Genomic DNA, 17052 nt, shown 5'->3' with positions numbered 1-17052 from the left:
ACTTCGAAAGTTATGAAACTGTTATGGAAAAAAAATACATGAATAATTTTCTGTGTGCATAGCTGTGTCATAAAATTGATAGATAAACATAACTCCTTAGCTTTGAGCTATGATTTTGTGGAAAACTCAGGTATTCAGTTGCCTAGAGACATCTGGCTGCGTCTATTCTACAAGTATTTCAAGATCTGGGCAACAATCAAACCTTAATGCAGATTTGCTCCACAGATGAAGAAAATATTTTCAAAATAAAACAAAAAGATAGATTGTATCCAATACAGAGGAGCTGGCAGCAGCTCTTCTGCCCCAAGGAACCCTTACAAATTAAACATGGCTGTTTAAGGTCAAATACAAAGTACAAAGACAAAGAACTGCAAACAGGAAGTGCTTTTGCTGAATGTGCCTAAAGATGGATTCTGATACTGATGCATGGCACAAAGTTGGCCAGGATTTGTGTTTACATGGACTTACAGGGGCTGAGTCTCATCATAAAAATATCTATGCACGCCGTGTCACAGGAGCATCATCTTGAATTACCAGTGACATGGAAAACAGCATTTGATGCCAACTGCAGGCCTAAACAGGTTACATGTTAAAAGTGAGGCTCTTTCTCTCATTGCAGTGGTTATGTCAGGTTATATCATGTAGGGTATGTTTTTGTATTTTAGACCATATCATCTTATTGTATCATAAATGAGAAATCTAGACGATCGGAGGTTTTTTTGTCCAATTAATATAGAAAACTATTATTATACACTTGCGCCCTCTGCTGGTGATATTCGGACATTATATTTTCCAGTCATCTAGCCTCAAAAAGATCACAGACCGGTCAAGTGAATCCCCTGATTGAACTGACGTCATTCGTCAGCAGATGCTAAGGTCGACATTGGTTAACATTAATGTTGAAAAAATCACTAGCAGACGGTGAATTCGATTTCTCAGCGCGTCCGTCTTCTCTGTGCTGTAGATTATTTTCCAACGTAAACCTGAGTTGAGCATCTCCAATCAAATGTTTGTCCATAAGTGAATTCCAACTTGACCTGAATTCTGTTTACCTATTTGCATTATCGCGCACTTTTACTTACTTACTTACTTACTATCAACTAGAATTTCGTCACTTGCCTGGACTTTCCCTGAAAGTTTGGCCCAGAGAAAGCAAGGCCACCCAGCACGTGAGAAAAGTGGCTTACCAGCGTGCAAGTGTAAGTTGTCGAATGGCATTGTTTTTAGCCGGAATAAGTGTCTGTCTCTTTCAAATGTCATTATTTAAGTATCATTTGGATTTGCATCGATAGGATTCGGTTATAAGGTCTTTTCGTTTGTCGGTGGAATTGTCTTCTACTTTGCCCACATATTAGCTTGACGTTAGCTTGCCAACTGACTTGCTGGGGGCTAATACGTTGGGGGAATTACCTGTGGCCATATTCCACCCATGCTGAGGTTTGCCTAGGTTTTTAGTCATTGAATTGATGGTAACTTTTCTTTTACCCTTCATAGGCATTTCTTAAGCATGGCAACAGCAGTGCATTTTGTGGTGTCTAAACTGCTGTGGCCCTTGTGGAGAAAAGCTGAGAACGACGATGATGAGAAGTTTGGTGCAGGTTTGTTTCTACTTAACTATGCAATGGCGCATTTTGACATGTCCTGACAAAGAGAAGATCCTCTCCATCTCTAACTACATAGCTGGCAGCTAAAGGGGACACATCAAAGCCTTACAAATTGCTTAACTTAAAACTTACTAAATGCAATAATTAAGTTTTAGTAAGCTACTTTTATGCGTAATACCCTTTATTAGCAGCGGCCTTACTCTAAGACAAGTAATACTCGTTATTTAAGGTGTCTATACTTCACATTTTTGGTAGATTGCAGATTGGCAGCCACAGGGGTACTGCTATTGTCTCGAGGGATTTAATCTGACATGTGGAATAAGTCATTACTATCACTATAAAAAAACCAAGACTCATTTGATTCTATAGCTACTGAGGAGATCCAGCAGATACGTGGAGGTGTGGTGACTCGCCTGTGTCTGGACTATGGGCTGATCAATGACACCATCTACTTCACTTCGGGAGAGGTCCTGGGTGGGGTGCCACTGCGAGAAGGGGATGCCGTCAACGCTATAGCTGTCCGTGATGGAGTTCAGGGTGGCTGGAGGGCCATCAGGGTGAGTGTATTGGGCATGTTCGGGTCACTCACTGGCAGACGTGAGGGGCTGGTTGGTGTCTTAGTTTATTACCTGTGTCAAATGTAATATAATGAAGTACCAGTTAAATTGTGTTACTGATGAGCTTATGGTCATCTCTGTGGGTCTTCACTCATGAAAGCTAGTTTGGTGTTATATGTGCTCTTCTGTTCTCGTCTGCCTCTGCTTTTTGTTGATGGCTGCTGATCTTTCATCTCCGTTGCCCTTCAAATGCAGGTGGAGCGACAGACTAATACGTGGGAGGACATGGGTGAAGCGTCACTGGAGAATGACTTTGAAAAGCTCAGACCCCTGGTTGGCACAGTGACATCATGTGACCGTGATGGAGGGTTCATTAATCAGACGACCTTTTTTCCACGCTCTGCCCTGTGTGAAGGTTGCTGCCCTTAATTCTCCATTGTAAAGATGATGTTCTGAATATCTGGCATTGGTTTCCATTGGTCCCATTTGTTGTCTATGGTCTGTTTGCAGGTTATGAGCCAATGAAGGGAGACTGGGTCCAAGCACAGTATATCATCAGCGCCACCCACTGGTCCAGTCAGGCTCGTTCTGTCTCCCCGCTGCGTTATCGCCGCCTCAACCAGGTAGCTCTCAGACCCAGCTCTAGACCTGCTGTACTGTTTTTCAGGTCACTGTAAAAAGACCCTGACTGCTTCGGTGGACACCACATGCCAAATAGAAAGTTCACTGTTTGTTGATATTGATGTTGATAATATCGCAGTATTAAGATGAACTTTTATGGTCATAATGTGGATATCTCTAACATATTATTAGATTTTATGTTAATTTGGAGCATGATCAAATGTGAGATTGGCATGTTTAACTCTTGCTATTGCTGTAGCTGTAGCTTCACAGAATGCCGGTGACTATTGTGAACTTCAGCCTTAGTATGTCATCCATTCATGTGCAGGATGGCAGGAATACCAATACCAACGTCTGTCCCAGTGAATGTATAGCAATAGCTTTGTGTCTTGCGTGTGTCTACTTAGGTGCGTGTGTCCAGTGTGTTTGGGAGCAGTGGCGTGGTGGAGGACAGCGTCTTCTTCAGCCTGGACTCCCTGCTGCTGCCTACTCAGTATCGGCCCTCCCCTGGGGACCTGGTCAGCGTGGTTGTGGTGGAGAGCAGTCAGTCCTTCTACTGCTGGAGGGCTCTGTGCATGGCCCCATCTCACAGGTAAGAGTGGGTTAGCGTCCTAGCACCCAAGCTAGCTCCCATAGCTGGAGCTCAGCTGGAAGAGCAAGGTGCCAAGGTCATGGATGCAATACCCAGGAAACGCATGTGATTATATACCCTTCATTAACTGTCATTCTGTATAATGGAATTTGATGAATTAATGTAAAATTTGATTAATTTAATGGAAGTACAATCTGCTCAGCGAAATTAAATAAAAAAATACAGATGCATGTTTTTCATACACATAACTGGCCTTGTTTTATCTTGCCTCCTGCTCTTTTGGGTGGGATAGTGCAGGACCTGTGTTGCCCATGCCGGGAGCAGAGCTGGAGTCTCTGTTGGAGAACAAAGAAGGCCTGGTGGTCAGCGAAAACACTGACTTTGGAGCTCTCTTTTTGGGAGAGAGCAGAGAGCTTCCGATATGGATAGAGTACGTTTTTGATTATTGAATAGTTTATTGACTGTATGTTATTGATCAAGAAAGCTCATTGGAATGTTTTTAAGAGAGAGTTTGAAAACCAAGGACTTGTTGTGAATGTTCTCTACCTTCCTCCATGCCTTGTCTCAGGAACAAGGGCTCAGAACCCCATCTGTTGAAGTGCTGTGATTTTGCCGGTTGGGATTCACAGGAGCAGTTCACCTTCATCCTGGGCACTACTAGCCCCATCAATGGCAAATCGCCCCTCCTGCAGCCTGGCAAAACGTGGCTGATCAACGGGGGGCCCCCGGTGCCAACCAACCCCTACACAGCCTACACGCGTGCACGGAGTTCTGTGCTGGGCAGCATCGGTGGGTACGGGCTCTGCCCGCTGCCCATCCTCACAGGCCCGGTGGAGGAGGTCAACGCGGAGCAGCTGCGGAGAGATGAGGTGGATGGAGACGATGAGGCGGGCACAGACGCCGTGTATGAGGAGCTGCGGCAGGCCGCGGGGCAGAAGCGCGCCACACGCACCTTAGAGAGAGGCCTGGAGGTCGCGCCAGGACAGAGGGTCTCTGTCACGGTTGGCTGTCGTGGAAAGTGAGTGTACTGGATGTACTGAAATGTACTGGATGAGAATTAGAATGGATTGAAATGACTAATGGACTCATAATGCAAAGTAGTCCTTACCATAAGCAATTCATCATCTTTATAAGTTAGAAGTTTTTATAAGTAGAGTTTTTTTGCACATGAAGCAAGATGTTATCCCTTGGATTTCTCACTACCTAACTAGTAACAATGAAGTGTTATCTCTCAGGTTAACTTGGAAATTATGAGAAATTACATGGTTTTGAAAAATGGGTTGAAATCAGTGTGACAGACTAATTGTAAACTAGTGTTTAATGAGTCGTATTCTAATTCTCTGCTGTTTGGTGTTCGAGTCCATGCATGTTTCTGTAGATCTGCAGAGAATCTGGGTTCAAAGTTGCTATTAGAGTAAAGTATAGTATTTTAATTTAAATATAATTCCTTTGTGTTGATTCCACATTACGTAATTCTGTGATTTTTACATTTAAATAGCCATTATTACAAGCTTCAGTCTTTAGATGAAAAAAAACCCACTTAATCGTGATTAATCACAGCAAATTCTGCAATATATATTCTTTTTTTTTTGTTAAATCGATTGACAGCACTTGTCTTTACACATTCCAACAGGAGCCTTGGTCGCTGTGCTGAGCTACTCTTGCTGCACTTCCCCTCCTTCACCATCGGGCGGCGCCTGGTGGTTGCGGTGAGCAGCAGAGAGGAGACGCTGCTGATGCCCAGTGCTCCCTACAGCCCAGCGCTCCGGCAGCCGACCCAGCAGCAACCCACCACTGTGCGCACAGTCATGGGCCCTCCACCCATCCGGTCGGTGACTCCTTCTCCACCTAAACCAGTACCCTGTACAGTGACCTTTTCAAGCGTTGTGATTAAAGACATTTGGTTTGTGTTGTCAGGACGTCAAAAAGGCACTTGCCCAACTTCCTGGGGAGCTACCCAGTGCCACAGATCCTGCGTGACTGCCTGGAGTTGAAGAATGACGTTCTGGTTGTTCAACCCCAGTTGGGAGAGGTGAGCCTGTGCAGGGTCTAAACAGCCACATGTGGTCCAATCCCCATAAATCTCATTATGTCACATGTACCTAATTTAATTACTAAGTGCTATAAAGGAAGTTCTGTATGAGCATAGAAAAAAACACAGCAGATGGCATTTTGAAGATAAAAATATGCTCGGCAACCTGAAATACAAGAAGCCAGGTGTGTGAGCTGAGACGGACAGACGGTGGTGGATTAGTGAATCTTCTGCATCTCTCCTCTCCTCTCTCCCCTCTTCTCTCTCCCCTCTCCTCTACTTTCTCCCCAGCCGCTGTCTATGACCAACATGCAGCGGCGCTTCTCCACGCTGCTGTGGCTGGACGAACTCCATGCCGAGAACGAGCTCAGGGAGTTCAGCATCAGTGGCGCGCTCCTCCGCAAGGGGGCCGTCCACCTGCACCTAGAGGTGCCAGGTCTGGCTGAGGGCCGACCCAACCTCTTCATCGGTGAGGAACCTCTCAGTTGGGGTCTTGTGCTAGAAAAGGGCCTTAACAATAGTCAGGTCATAGGTTTATTTGCTGGGAGTATTCACATACTGGTTAAAAAAAAAGAATATACCCCTTGCCTATACTGTCAGTTACTTTGGATAGGTCTCCGCAGAATGTATAAATGTACTCTACATGATTCAAATGTCTGATGAACTGCCAGCTCTCTCACAGTACCTCTAGCTAGATGTTTGCAGGTGCCTGAGTGCTCCAGTTTAGTTGTCAACCTCATGATCGGTTGCAAAGGAAATTTTCCTTTTAGTTTTTTTTTCCTTGCTTGCAGTGCTCTCTGTGTTAGTTGGATTGTCGTATGATCTTGTGTGCAGGCGATAAGGTGCATCTCAAGAAGCCTCTGATTGGGGGTGTTGTGGTGGAGTATATCGGCTACGTTACAGAGGTAACCACATGAGTCTGTTGTGACTGAAGAGCCTTATGGCAGATTATAAATGGATGGCCAGAATGTTTTCCACAGTTTGACCGTTTGCTGCCTGTGTCTGACACCAACAGATCAATGAGGAGGATGTGAGTCTGAGAGTGAATTATGATTTCCATAAAGCCTACCTTGGGGAGCCTTTAGATGTGGAATTCAGCTTCAACAGGTAATCCCCTCCGTCCCAAATACAGTGATCAGAGAATCTGTGAACACTTAAACGAGAGAACTTGTTTGGGGTAATTCTAGCACTGAGGTAATGCTTAAATTAGGGAGACTGATCAGTATTTTCATCGAGTTTGATCTGTTTTCCTCTCTTTCATTCTTTATGTCTCCCTCCCTCTCTCACCCCCCTTCATGCTATGATGCACGCATGCTCTGATCATACCAGGCTGACAATGCGACGGTGCCACCTGGCCATCAATCAGGCTAAGGACTTTGGGGAGGCTGGTGAGCACTGTCCATATCTTCCATTTCATTCCTTTCCATTTAATCTAGTGCTGTTTTTCCCCCACAATGCTGACGTTGTTGTTGTTGTTGTTGTTGTTCTGCTTCTCATTCCGGTGCCCAGTGCTGTTCCCCAGCGTGCTGAGGCCTCAGGACCCTCAGTGGGTGGGAGAGTGGGGGCCCGAGGAGCCCCTCAGAGATGTGGAGGAGGACGCGGTGAGGAGGGGGGAACAGGACAGAATAATATTGGGTTTAACGGGTCAGTCAGCGGGTGTCGGATGTCTCATCCTGTGGCCCCATTTTTAACATTACAGGACCAAGAGGTGGAAAAGGAGCATGATCTGGAGGACTCCGGTGTGGCGGGAGACATGGTATCTGTTGCCACACAGACAAAAACGGGTAAGGACCCAATTCATTTACCCAAGTTTGGTTCCGATGGGGGGGGTATACACATACAGTTGAGCTGTTGCAACGATAACTGACTTCAGCAACTTCAGACTTCACTTTTCTCTGTCTCTCTTCCAGATAGAAAACCGAAGAAGGAAGTTCCTAGTTCAGGCCAGTTCTTCAACCGCAGTCTGAACCCAGCTCAGAGGGAGGTGGTGAAGCACATACTGGCAGGAGATTGCCGCCCCACCCCTTACGTCCTGTTTGGGCCACCAGGGACTGGCAAGACCGTGACCCTCATTGAGGCCATTCTACAGGTGCTAATGAAACTTTAGCACTAGACATGTAGCAGTGTGACAGTACAGACACATATGCAACCTATTTTCTATGTAACTACCTATTTGGTCATAACGGTATGATTGAGAGCAGACTGTATGAAATTGACTTGTTGGTGTGAAACCTTGAACTCTTTAAATGGGTGGTTATGAGGAAATGGATGGAGTCCCTCAGTGAAAGGTCAGTGACCTCGTGGAGTCTGTCCTGCTGCAGGTGTACCATCGCGTCCCCTCCAGCCGCCTGCTGGTCTGCACGCCCTCCAACAGCGCGGCCGACCTCGTCTGCATCCGGCTGCACGACAGCGGCTTCCTCCACTCTGCCAGCCTGGCACGCGTCAATGCCTCCTGCAGACAGGAAGAGGTACTGCATTCACAGTGTCAAACTTATGTTTATATCCAATCCGTTTAACACACAACTGCCCTCTCTCCATTCAGAGACCAAAGTATACTTTTTTGTTTTAGTGTTAATTGAAATTGCTCACTATTGATCAGTCTGGGCAGAAAGAGAACAGTTTGTTTTTATGCAGAGGGCCATGTGTAGAGGTTGGGGCCTGTTTCTGCTTGTCTCAGAAGGCCATGTGTAGAGTTTGGGTCTTACACTGCTTCTGCCTGTTTCTGCTTGTCTCAGTCGATCCCCCAGGTGTTGCAGCAGTACTCGCGTGCAGGAGAGGACATCCGCCACGCCTCCTTCCACAGGATCGTGGTCAGCACCTGCTCCAGCGCTGGAATGTTCTATCAGATCGGCCTGCGGTGAGGGATATTAAAGAGATGAGAGTGGGTGAGGTGCTGGAGACCATGTCCAGGCCCGGTGGTTCTAATGGGATGCAGAAGGAACTGCCAACTGGCTGATTTCTGTGAAAACGGATACTAATTTTTTTTTTTTGCATCCTACTTGAGCAATTCTTTTCTTCAGCCGAGCTGAAGTTTTTGTTTTTGCACAAGCTTTTCAGGGGTGGATTTAATTATGGCTAATTTGGTGACCATGTGTTATGGCATATATTTGTGTGTATTTAATGCATCAGGTCCTTGGTTTTACTTCGATTTACTTTAATTTGCCTCCTCAGTGTTGGCCATTTCACCCATGTGTTCCTGGATGAGGCTGGCCAAGCCACAGAGCCAGAGTGCCTGATTCCCATTGGCCTGCTGTCGGAGAAAGATGGCCAGGTCAGACTCCACTCAGCATGGCAACAGGCCATCATCTGTGACCTTTATGATCAGCAGTCTGTTTGTTAATCTAATGTCAACAAGCAGATTCGTGACTTTAGCGAGTCTATTAGTCGACTATTTGTGCAGTCATGGAGAGTAATTTTGTAACTATAATTAGTGTGTTTGATTGGACCTGCCCAATATATCTGTGTCATACTAAGCTCTTGATACTGGATATAAGAACTTTTATGTGATGTTTAACATCTGGAAGCTTGTGTTCACTATTGAAAGTAAATCCAAATGTCTTTGGCACTGGTGTGGGACTTTGCTAGAATGCAGACCTTTCTCTCCTTATGTGCAGATAGTCCTAGCTGGAGACCCATGTCAGCTGGGCCCGGTGGTGAAGTCCAAACTGGCCTCTGTGTTTGGGCTCGGCGTGTCTCTGCTGGAGAGGTTAATGGCCACACCCCTCTACGCATGCGATGAGAACGGCTACAACGCTGCTGTGGTGAGCACCTGGTGGCAGGATCGCTACTACGTGGATCCTTGCTTTTATTTTAAAATGTCTGTTGATCTGCTCTGTATGACATTGACATGTTTCCCCAGGTGACCAAGCTGCTCTATAACTACCGTTCCCATGAGGCTCTGCTCTCTCTGCCCTCGCGGCTCTTCTACGCTGGGGACCTGTGCATGCGGGCCCAGAGATCTGTGGTGGACGCGCTGTGCCACTGGGGCCGGCTGCCCACCAAGCGCTTCCCCTTCATCTTCCACGGAGTGCGGGTGAGTGGAGCCGCCTCGGAGGCCCCCCCGCCCTGTGCTCTGGGCTGGGATGTCTGTTTTTCAGATATGCATTTTAGAGGCAGAGAGCTTGACAACTGTTGATGTGACATTTGCTAGACAGCACATCTCTTGAAGTAGGGGGATGACATTTTGATGGTTCCCCTGAAGTTTTAAACTTCAGTCTCTATCATTCTCTGTCCCCTGTTTTAAACATCACAGTGTAAGGTATACAGTAGAGTAATACTGAGGTATCATAAGGGTATTAATAAGACACATTTACCCTGTGATTTTGTTTCCTGACAACTGCCAAACCCATGTCCTTCAGGCCACTGAGATGCGGGAGGGAAACAACCCCTCTTGGTTTAACCCTGGTGAGGCTGTGCAGGTCATGCTGTACTGCTGCCAGCTGGCCAAGAGACTCTATAACCCCATCTCCCCCACGGACATCGGCATCATCGCCCCCTACAGGAAACAGGTAGCCAACACAGACACGTCCCATTCAGGAGCTGCACCACATTACAGTTGGCCTTCATACAGAAGTGATGTGCCTTGCATCTTAAAATATCTTCAAAACTTAGAGGTTCAGCTAGGCTTCATGCATTTTTAATGGCAGTCTGACTACTGAGACACAAGCCAAGCACGTCTGATTAAAGGCGGCTTTGTTCTGAGGTTACAACCACAGGGCCCCTGGGCAGACCAGCAGCCGTCTTTCTGTGGTCCGGAGCCTGGCTCTCCCCTGCCCTGCAATCTCCATGTCTGCTCGCTGCGTCCTCTCCAATGGTGTGTGTGTGGCTGCTCTGCCTTGTGTGTTTATTCAGGTGGAGAAGATCCGAGTGCTGCTCCACAGGGTGGGTCTGGCAGACATCAAAGTTGGCTCGGTGGAGGAGTTTCAAGGACAAGAGTTCCTCGTCATCATTTTATCCACGGTGAAGTGCATGTCCACACACCACTGGCACTCAGTCACAGTCAAACCAGTCCTGTTGGGTTTCTGGTACAACCATTATTAACAGTTAGCAGTTCAGGCCTGCACAGAAAATGTTGGTGTAGATACATTACAGCCACTGGATCTGAAAACTACTCATCACATGCATAATTGTGTTCTGCATTGTATCTTTGTGTTGTTATTTTGAGGCAATTTACTATCAGTCTCTCAGATTTGATTTGACTGTTTTCTTCCAGGTGCGATCCAATGAGGCTGTGCTAGAGGAAGACCTCCAGAGCGTACTGGGGTTCCTGTCCAACCCCAAGCGCTTCAATGTGGCCATCACGAGAGCCAAAGCCCTGCTCATAGTGGTGGGCAACCCCCACATTCTCATTAAGGTAGCTGAAGCAACTGTCCACTCTGTACGCTTTCAATAAGAAGTATTTCTTATTGGATGTGTTCTTTCCCCTACTCATTGGGCAGAAGGTCCAGCTTTTATGGATTAGATGTGTATTTATCCAAAGTGTTTAAAGTGTTCTTTTTCATGTTCTAGATCCTGTTTGTTTGATTAAATGTATTTTTCACTGTGTTTTGCAGGACCCCTGTTTCAATGCCCTGCTACAGTACGCATATGACAATGGAGCTTTCATTGGTTCCGATCCCCCGGTCTCTCTCTCTGCGTCCAAAAGGTTTGTGGTCTTCTACAGTTGGGCAAATAAGAATAGATCCATTTGTTTGTTAACTTCACATTGTTTATAGCTGTTTGTTTCTGTCTCACTCTTCAGGGCTAACTCGGAGAAAGAAAGCTGAGCTGTACCCTGACAGGAGAGCCTTACCCTGAAAGCACTCTGCGTCACTTTTTCAAAAGTAGTACTTGTCTATTTTGTTTATAAAATAAATAATACTCATTCCTGAAGACAAGCACATGTGTTTATTTTTGTTGAGGAAATTGTGTGTACACATGAAGAATTTTTAAATCTGCAGACATTAGTCCATTGTATGTAATGGCATTGTAAAGTTTAGGTTTGTATGCCACATTGCAGTCATTTATTTATTACCTACTGCCCTTACCAAAATATTGGATATGAAGTTGAAGACTATTGTGTTGTATTGTGTATTTTTCTCCTTGACTTGTAAACTACCTCACTGGTAAGTCACTTAACAAAACGTGTCTGCTAAATTAGAAAATGTGAATGTAAATTTTTGACTGCTGTATAGTTGGCACTTCAGCACCACTACAGTTGGTCACTGTATGAAAGCAAAGGGCATTATCTTTAAGTGACCTTAAGTCAGCGTTTCTCAAAGTGTGGGGCGCAGAGATGAGACAGGTGGGGCGAGAATGGACGCGATGAACGGGATATTTTCCCGTTGCAATACCTTCCTTTATAGACAATAACGACCATACACCCCCATCAAAGAAATATTGTATAAATCAGCCTATTAAGTATTGTATTAATTAGCCTGTTGTTAACCTGTCCTGCTAGTCGTAGTCGTAGGTATTATGGGGACGGCCCAGTGTTCCGAAAGCCCGATATTCCGAAATCTCAATATTCCGAAATATCTTTACTCCGACAAAAATAAACCCTCTGTTCCGAAATGCCATTGTTCCCACCAGTGGTGCCGGATTCATGTTTGTGGTGGGGTGGCAAAAAGTGCGTGTGCAAGGTGAAGAATGCAAGAAGCCAGCTCACTGGCATGTTTACTGCAGTCCGTCGGATGAATTTTCATGTTTTACACATCGGCCTACAGGGATCCTGGAAGTGCAGGCTCACGAGTTTAATGACTGTTTAATGATATACCAAAATGTAGGCCTATGCGCGGTGTTTGGGGCGGGGCATTGCACAAAAAACACTCAGCATTTAGTTTGCGCAGCGGAGCGGAGACGTTCACCGGGCTATCACGCATATAACTTTTCCTAGGCAATATTTGTTAACTTGGCCTACTCTGGTTTTGAATATGGGGTACCACTCGTGCGAAGGAAATCACCGGCAGATTGTCGCAGGACATTACGCAGAACTTGTCAAGCACTGACAAAGCATGCATGCGCAATGCACGTCATAGGCCTGCTTTTTTCAATCCAATGCCATTTTGGATAGTGCTGTTTGTTCTGCTGGTAACAAGAGGTAGACTAATCAGCGAATGTTGCATTTGTTTCACCAACTTTATTAGGAGACGGGCAAACACTTGTCTCTGCGCTCAAGCTGCGTAGCACAAATCTCACGGGCCCATGTGTTTATGCTGTGATGCCCAAAATAATAAAGGCTATACTATAAAACAAACACATGGTGTGGTCAGATAACTAAGGCCATTTGAGCGCCTAACTAATAGTGGACGATGCAAGGCTACCTTTCCGTTCGGCATGTCAGTGGGCCGCACACGGCCAAACTTGACAAGATACTGTTTAAGTGGCACAATTAAGGCCGAAATTGTAAGATAGGCCTAGCCTACTCTATGGCCCCATCTTCAAATATGTTTTTAAATGTCAGACTCAAAGTTCAATGAGTGCGCACGCACACACAAGAGAAAGTGGAGGCGCCTGGAGAGGAGAATCGCGCGTCTCAAACGCGACTACAATCACGCACGCTGCCCGAATACTGGGCAGCAGTTCAGTTGTTGGTCCACAACTTTGTTTGACTTTTTTTGACGTAGGCCTATTATTATGATTAGTATTATTATTAACATACTCTATTTAGAATGATGCAGGTTGTTTGCTCTGAAAGTTGGCTATCATAAACGTTTTTTGTTTTTATCATCGCGAGGCAAATGCGTAGTGAATTAAAGTTCACAGTTATTTATGAATGCATTATTTATGATTGTGTAATCAATTCATTGGGATATGCATATAGTTGTTCACGTTGTTGTGCTCACAATTTCGGAGCAGCGGACTGTCGGACTAATGAGTTTTGTGTTGTCGGTGTAGGCTATAGAGCTACCATAACTTTGATATCTGGACAAATGTGCATATTTTCGGAATACCGAGTTTTCGGAATAATGGGCTTTCGGAACATTGCCATGGAACCGGAGATTACAGGGGAGACTTTTGTTTACTACTCCAGTGCCGAAGTGTTCTATATTCTAAACTCCAGGGTTATCTCCCTTTCCCTTCGGTCTGCGGTTGATGAGAAAATTAATGGCAACTTGATTTGGCCCGAGGATTTATTCACCACACTGGTTGCACAGAGTTCAACGTTACAGCAACATAACTTTGCTCCGGTCGCTACATCTGATCTAACGGTGTGCATCACCGTTCTCTCTCTCTCTCGCTCTACCACACCCACCCTGTAGCCTACGTGTTGCTCCATTATACATTATAGGAGCCAATACTGTATTAACATTAGATGGGGGACCGGGATGAAAATGTGACCCGGAACCATAGTGCGAACATTTTGATTGACGTCGGCGTATTAAATGCAGCGGGACAATGAAAAGAAACTTTCCCGGAGCATGAAAGTGTAGTGTGCGATAGGCTAATATTGACGTTATAGATACATTGTGACAAGAAATACAAAGGTTGGCAATTCAATACCAGTGGCGAAAAGACAGCTGATCCACCAAAAAAATCAACCTAAAAGAAAATTGAAAATTTTACATTACATTCCATTTAGCAGACGCTTTTATCTAAAGCGACGTACAAGGGAGATGTTAAGCTTGGCCTACCATTGATAATACAATTGCACAGTAGGCCCTTTTTCTTTATTTTTTGAACTCAGCCCATTTGAGGCAAGGATTGACACCATTGCACTTTTACTTCTCTATTTCTGAACTGATGTCATTTGTTATTGATTTTCTCTATTTTTGAACTGATGTTATTGATTAAGATTTAGAACTTATCGTTATTTCAATACATTTTACAATTTTAAGCTTGGCCTACCATTTTATTGGAGCGATGAGGGACAGGTGGGGCTTGAAAAGGCCCCCTTGTTCAAAGTGAGGAATGACAGAAAAAGTTTGAGAACCACTGCCTTAAGTAGAGGTATTGCAATGTTGTGAATATGGGCAGATGTTTACCGAAAGTATACTGCACTTGGCCTGTTAATGTAATGGTATTTAAGTCCTTATACTGAATATACTGTGCAAGCCATGTTTGTCCAGGGACATCTGTAAGCCAGCCATAACCCTATAGATTGTTGTTTACCAGATTTGGAAAGCGAGACCTTAGAGTGCTTGGCGGTTAAGTTAATGGGCTAATGTATTAAGCTAATGAACTGAGCCGTGTTGTTTCAAAAGAGTATGTGATACTCTGCTCATCAGCCAACCACACAATGTGCGAATGGCCCATATTAAAGCCATGAATGGCCAGTGACATCAGTGGTCAAAGAAGCCATTACTCATGCATTGCAGATGTATCATGGAATTACCCTTGCAAAGTGAGTTCAACATTTCAAGTGTGTGTCAGCTTAACTTCTGAAATGAGTCGTTCAACACAGCAGCCACACAAGGGGAACATGATCCAGACCTGGTGTTCATTCCCAAACCCTCCTGTATGGCTCACTGTTCTAGGAATGCTGTGTCCTATGACTCATATGCCTTCTTGATTTCGTGCTGCAATTAGCCGTTGTACAGAAGAGTATGTCTGATTTTCTCATTTCTCTTTGTCATAACTTACGTATTTAGTCACAACCGAAAAGTACCTTCTCACTAAAAACTCAAAGATTCAAAAGACAACCGGAGCACTGATGTCATAGTGTGTATGTGTATGTGTGTGTGTGCACGTGCTCGTCTCTGATGGAAGGGAGCGCTGCCGTCAGGTCTCCTGTCTATGTGTCACGGCAGCGTCTCCACCGAGCCTGCCTGAGACTGCATTCATGCGACAATTGAGTGTGAGTCTGTCTGCAGTGACAGCCCCAGTGGAGCCCCTGCTAAAGGGGTAATGACTAGGAGAGTTGGGTAAGAGACTGGGGAGGGGGGGTGATGGTGGTAGACCAGGGAGATCCACATGACAGCTCTAATGAGCCAGGAGGAGATGACTTTTATGTGAGTGGAGTGGGACGAGCTGGAGGTCTTTGATGTGGCTTCAGGTGCCAGGGCGCTGCTCTAACCCAGAGCCTGCTGTCACACTTGGGTTCCGTTTGGGTGAGACGAGTCCTCGGCTGAACTTTTCCAGCCTTGTTAAAGTTGACTGTACTCTTGCTGAACGTTCCTCTGAAGCACCCTAATTAAAACGTAAAAGTTTTGTACGGAATCTTCAAACACCACATGACATACTTTAAAGGTCACTTTCTTATTTATCAATGAGTAATAGACTCGGGGGAACTGTAAGCGATGTTCTCAATCCTTGAAAACATTAACAATGAAACACTATGACATGGTGCCTCATCCAGACAATGTTTATGTCCCGGACTGGGAGCCAGACAGATTCACTGATATTGTTTATGTATCGGGTATATTGTGTATGGCTGGGTGCCCTGGTCCCATTAGGTGACACCAGCCGCACATTAACAACACAAACACAGTTCACAGATGGGCAGGAGGGCCATTAGAAAGCAAAACAAGCTCCTGGGGGGATGACTACATGTGAGACAAAGGCAGGTTAGTCAAACGAATGCCCCCCCATTGTTCGCCCAAATTGGTCTGTGGCTGTAATTGCCCAGTTAGGCCCCCTTGCAAACTCCCGTCTTTGCCTGGTGCAGCTGCGGCTGATTCAGGGGGGCAGCGAAGGGAGTCATTTGGGCTGGGGACGGGACGGCAGCCATGGAGACATGGCTCAGGAGTAGGTCTGTGCAGACCTGTAAGATATCAGTGGGCTTGGCACACTGCTAGCCTTGCACCATTTGCCTCGTTCCGGCTCTGTTGAGAACAGCAGGCTACTGGCCTTCACATAATGTATCTAGCCTTGAAGCTGCAAAAGACAACCTTGTTCTATAAATATAAATCTTCTGTCTCTCACTGGGAAACTGCAGACAGAGACAGCCTTTTGGCCTTTTTACCTTCATTAATATCATCAGACATTAGACAACCTTGGTCAGATAAACAGAATGATTTACAGTGATAGATAGATAGATAGATAGATAGATAGATACATTTAGAAATTTAGTGTGTCATGTTTACAAGACCGCTGCTGTACTTATTCAGATACACACATACAAGAGGTTCCCAATACAATATTGCAAGCTAGACATGAAACGGCATGTTTTGCAGTAACTCCAAGTCTTTCAACTATTCTATTATTATAGAAACATAATTATCCTTCAAGGAACTGGGAAACATCAAAATGGATGTATATATTTTATATACAATTTTTCAACACTTTAACAATATGAAACTACATACAATTCAGTCTTACAAATCAGCTGCAACATCAAGTATTAGAAGATAAGTCATATGGTTGGCTTACGCAAAGCATGGTTAATTGCCAATTGATCCTAACATCAGATGCTATCATACAGTTGTAACAGCAGTCTAAATTAGGCCTGTTTAGTCTGTAAGGCAGACGACCATTAGAACAGCGGCTAAATGGTAGCATTTAGCATTTCAATATGAAAACAGCACAGAGGCACATCAAAGGCATTTGAGGGGTGGCTGAGGCAGCAGACAGGCTGCCCTTAATGAGAGGTGAGTGAGTCTGACTGTGGAGGGGCCCAAATTAACATAGAGGAGACACGAGAGGAGCTGTCAGCACACAGGAGTCTGCCAGTCTGACCATACACTCTTCTTCTCAGACAACACAGAGACACTGCAGTCCAGGTCATTG

General features: G+C 45.2%; 1 protein-coding gene across 2 annotated transcripts; it reads left to right on the top strand.

The window, feature by feature from the left end:
- The first annotated feature begins 909 nt into the window (after positions 1-909).
- mov10l1 (Mov10 like RISC complex RNA helicase 1) lies at positions 910-11271 on the top strand. 2 transcript variants are annotated; one of them, XM_031565213.2, is made up of 28 exons: positions 910-1008; positions 1105-1199; positions 1495-1598; positions 1974-2161; positions 2417-2576; positions 2672-2784; positions 3190-3374; positions 3667-3804; positions 3943-4392; positions 5008-5202; positions 5292-5406; positions 5698-5875; positions 6241-6311; positions 6422-6513; positions 6736-6794; positions 6916-7007; positions 7106-7190; positions 7317-7495; positions 7728-7874; positions 8142-8263; positions 8578-8677; positions 9021-9167; positions 9266-9439; positions 9765-9914; positions 10258-10365; positions 10619-10759; positions 10959-11050; positions 11147-11271. In XM_031565213.2, exons 3-28 carry the CDS (start codon positions 1508-1510, stop codon positions 11169-11171), a joined length of 3597 nt encoding a protein of 1198 aa, XP_031421073.1. In that variant the 5' UTR covers positions 910-1008; positions 1105-1199; positions 1495-1507; the 3' UTR covers positions 11172-11271. The 2 variants fall into 2 exon arrangements, with proteins under 2 accessions (XP_031421073.1, XP_012692807.2); XM_012837353.3 differs by lacking the exon at positions 910-1008 and having other exon boundaries at positions 1038-1199.
- The last annotated feature ends 5781 nt before the right edge of the window (positions 11272-17052 follow it).

The sequence above is a fragment of the Clupea harengus genome, chromosome 3 (genome assembly GCF_900700415.2).
Source record: "Clupea harengus chromosome 3, Ch_v2.0.2, whole genome shotgun sequence".
NCBI lineage: Eukaryota > Metazoa > Chordata > Actinopteri > Clupeiformes > Clupeidae > Clupea > Clupea harengus.
The sequence above is the reverse complement of the archived record's forward strand: the minus strand, read 5'-3'. Positions and strand labels throughout refer to the sequence as shown.

What these genes read in the sequence shown, in the direction of transcription:
- mov10l1 (XM_031565213.2), top strand. Translation starts at nt 1,508, where the DNA reads ATGGCAACAGCAGTGCATTTTGTGGTGTCTAAACTGCTGTGGCCCTTG. An exon ending in ACGGTTGGCTGTCGTGGAAA is followed by an intron (nt 4,393 to 5,007) that starts GTGAGTGTACTG and finishes ACATTCCAACAG; the next exon opens with GAGCCTTGGTCGCTGTGCTG. An exon ending in TCGTCATCATTTTATCCACG is followed by an intron (nt 10,366 to 10,618) that starts GTGAAGTGCATG and finishes GTTTTCTTCCAG; the next exon opens with GTGCGATCCAATGAGGCTGT.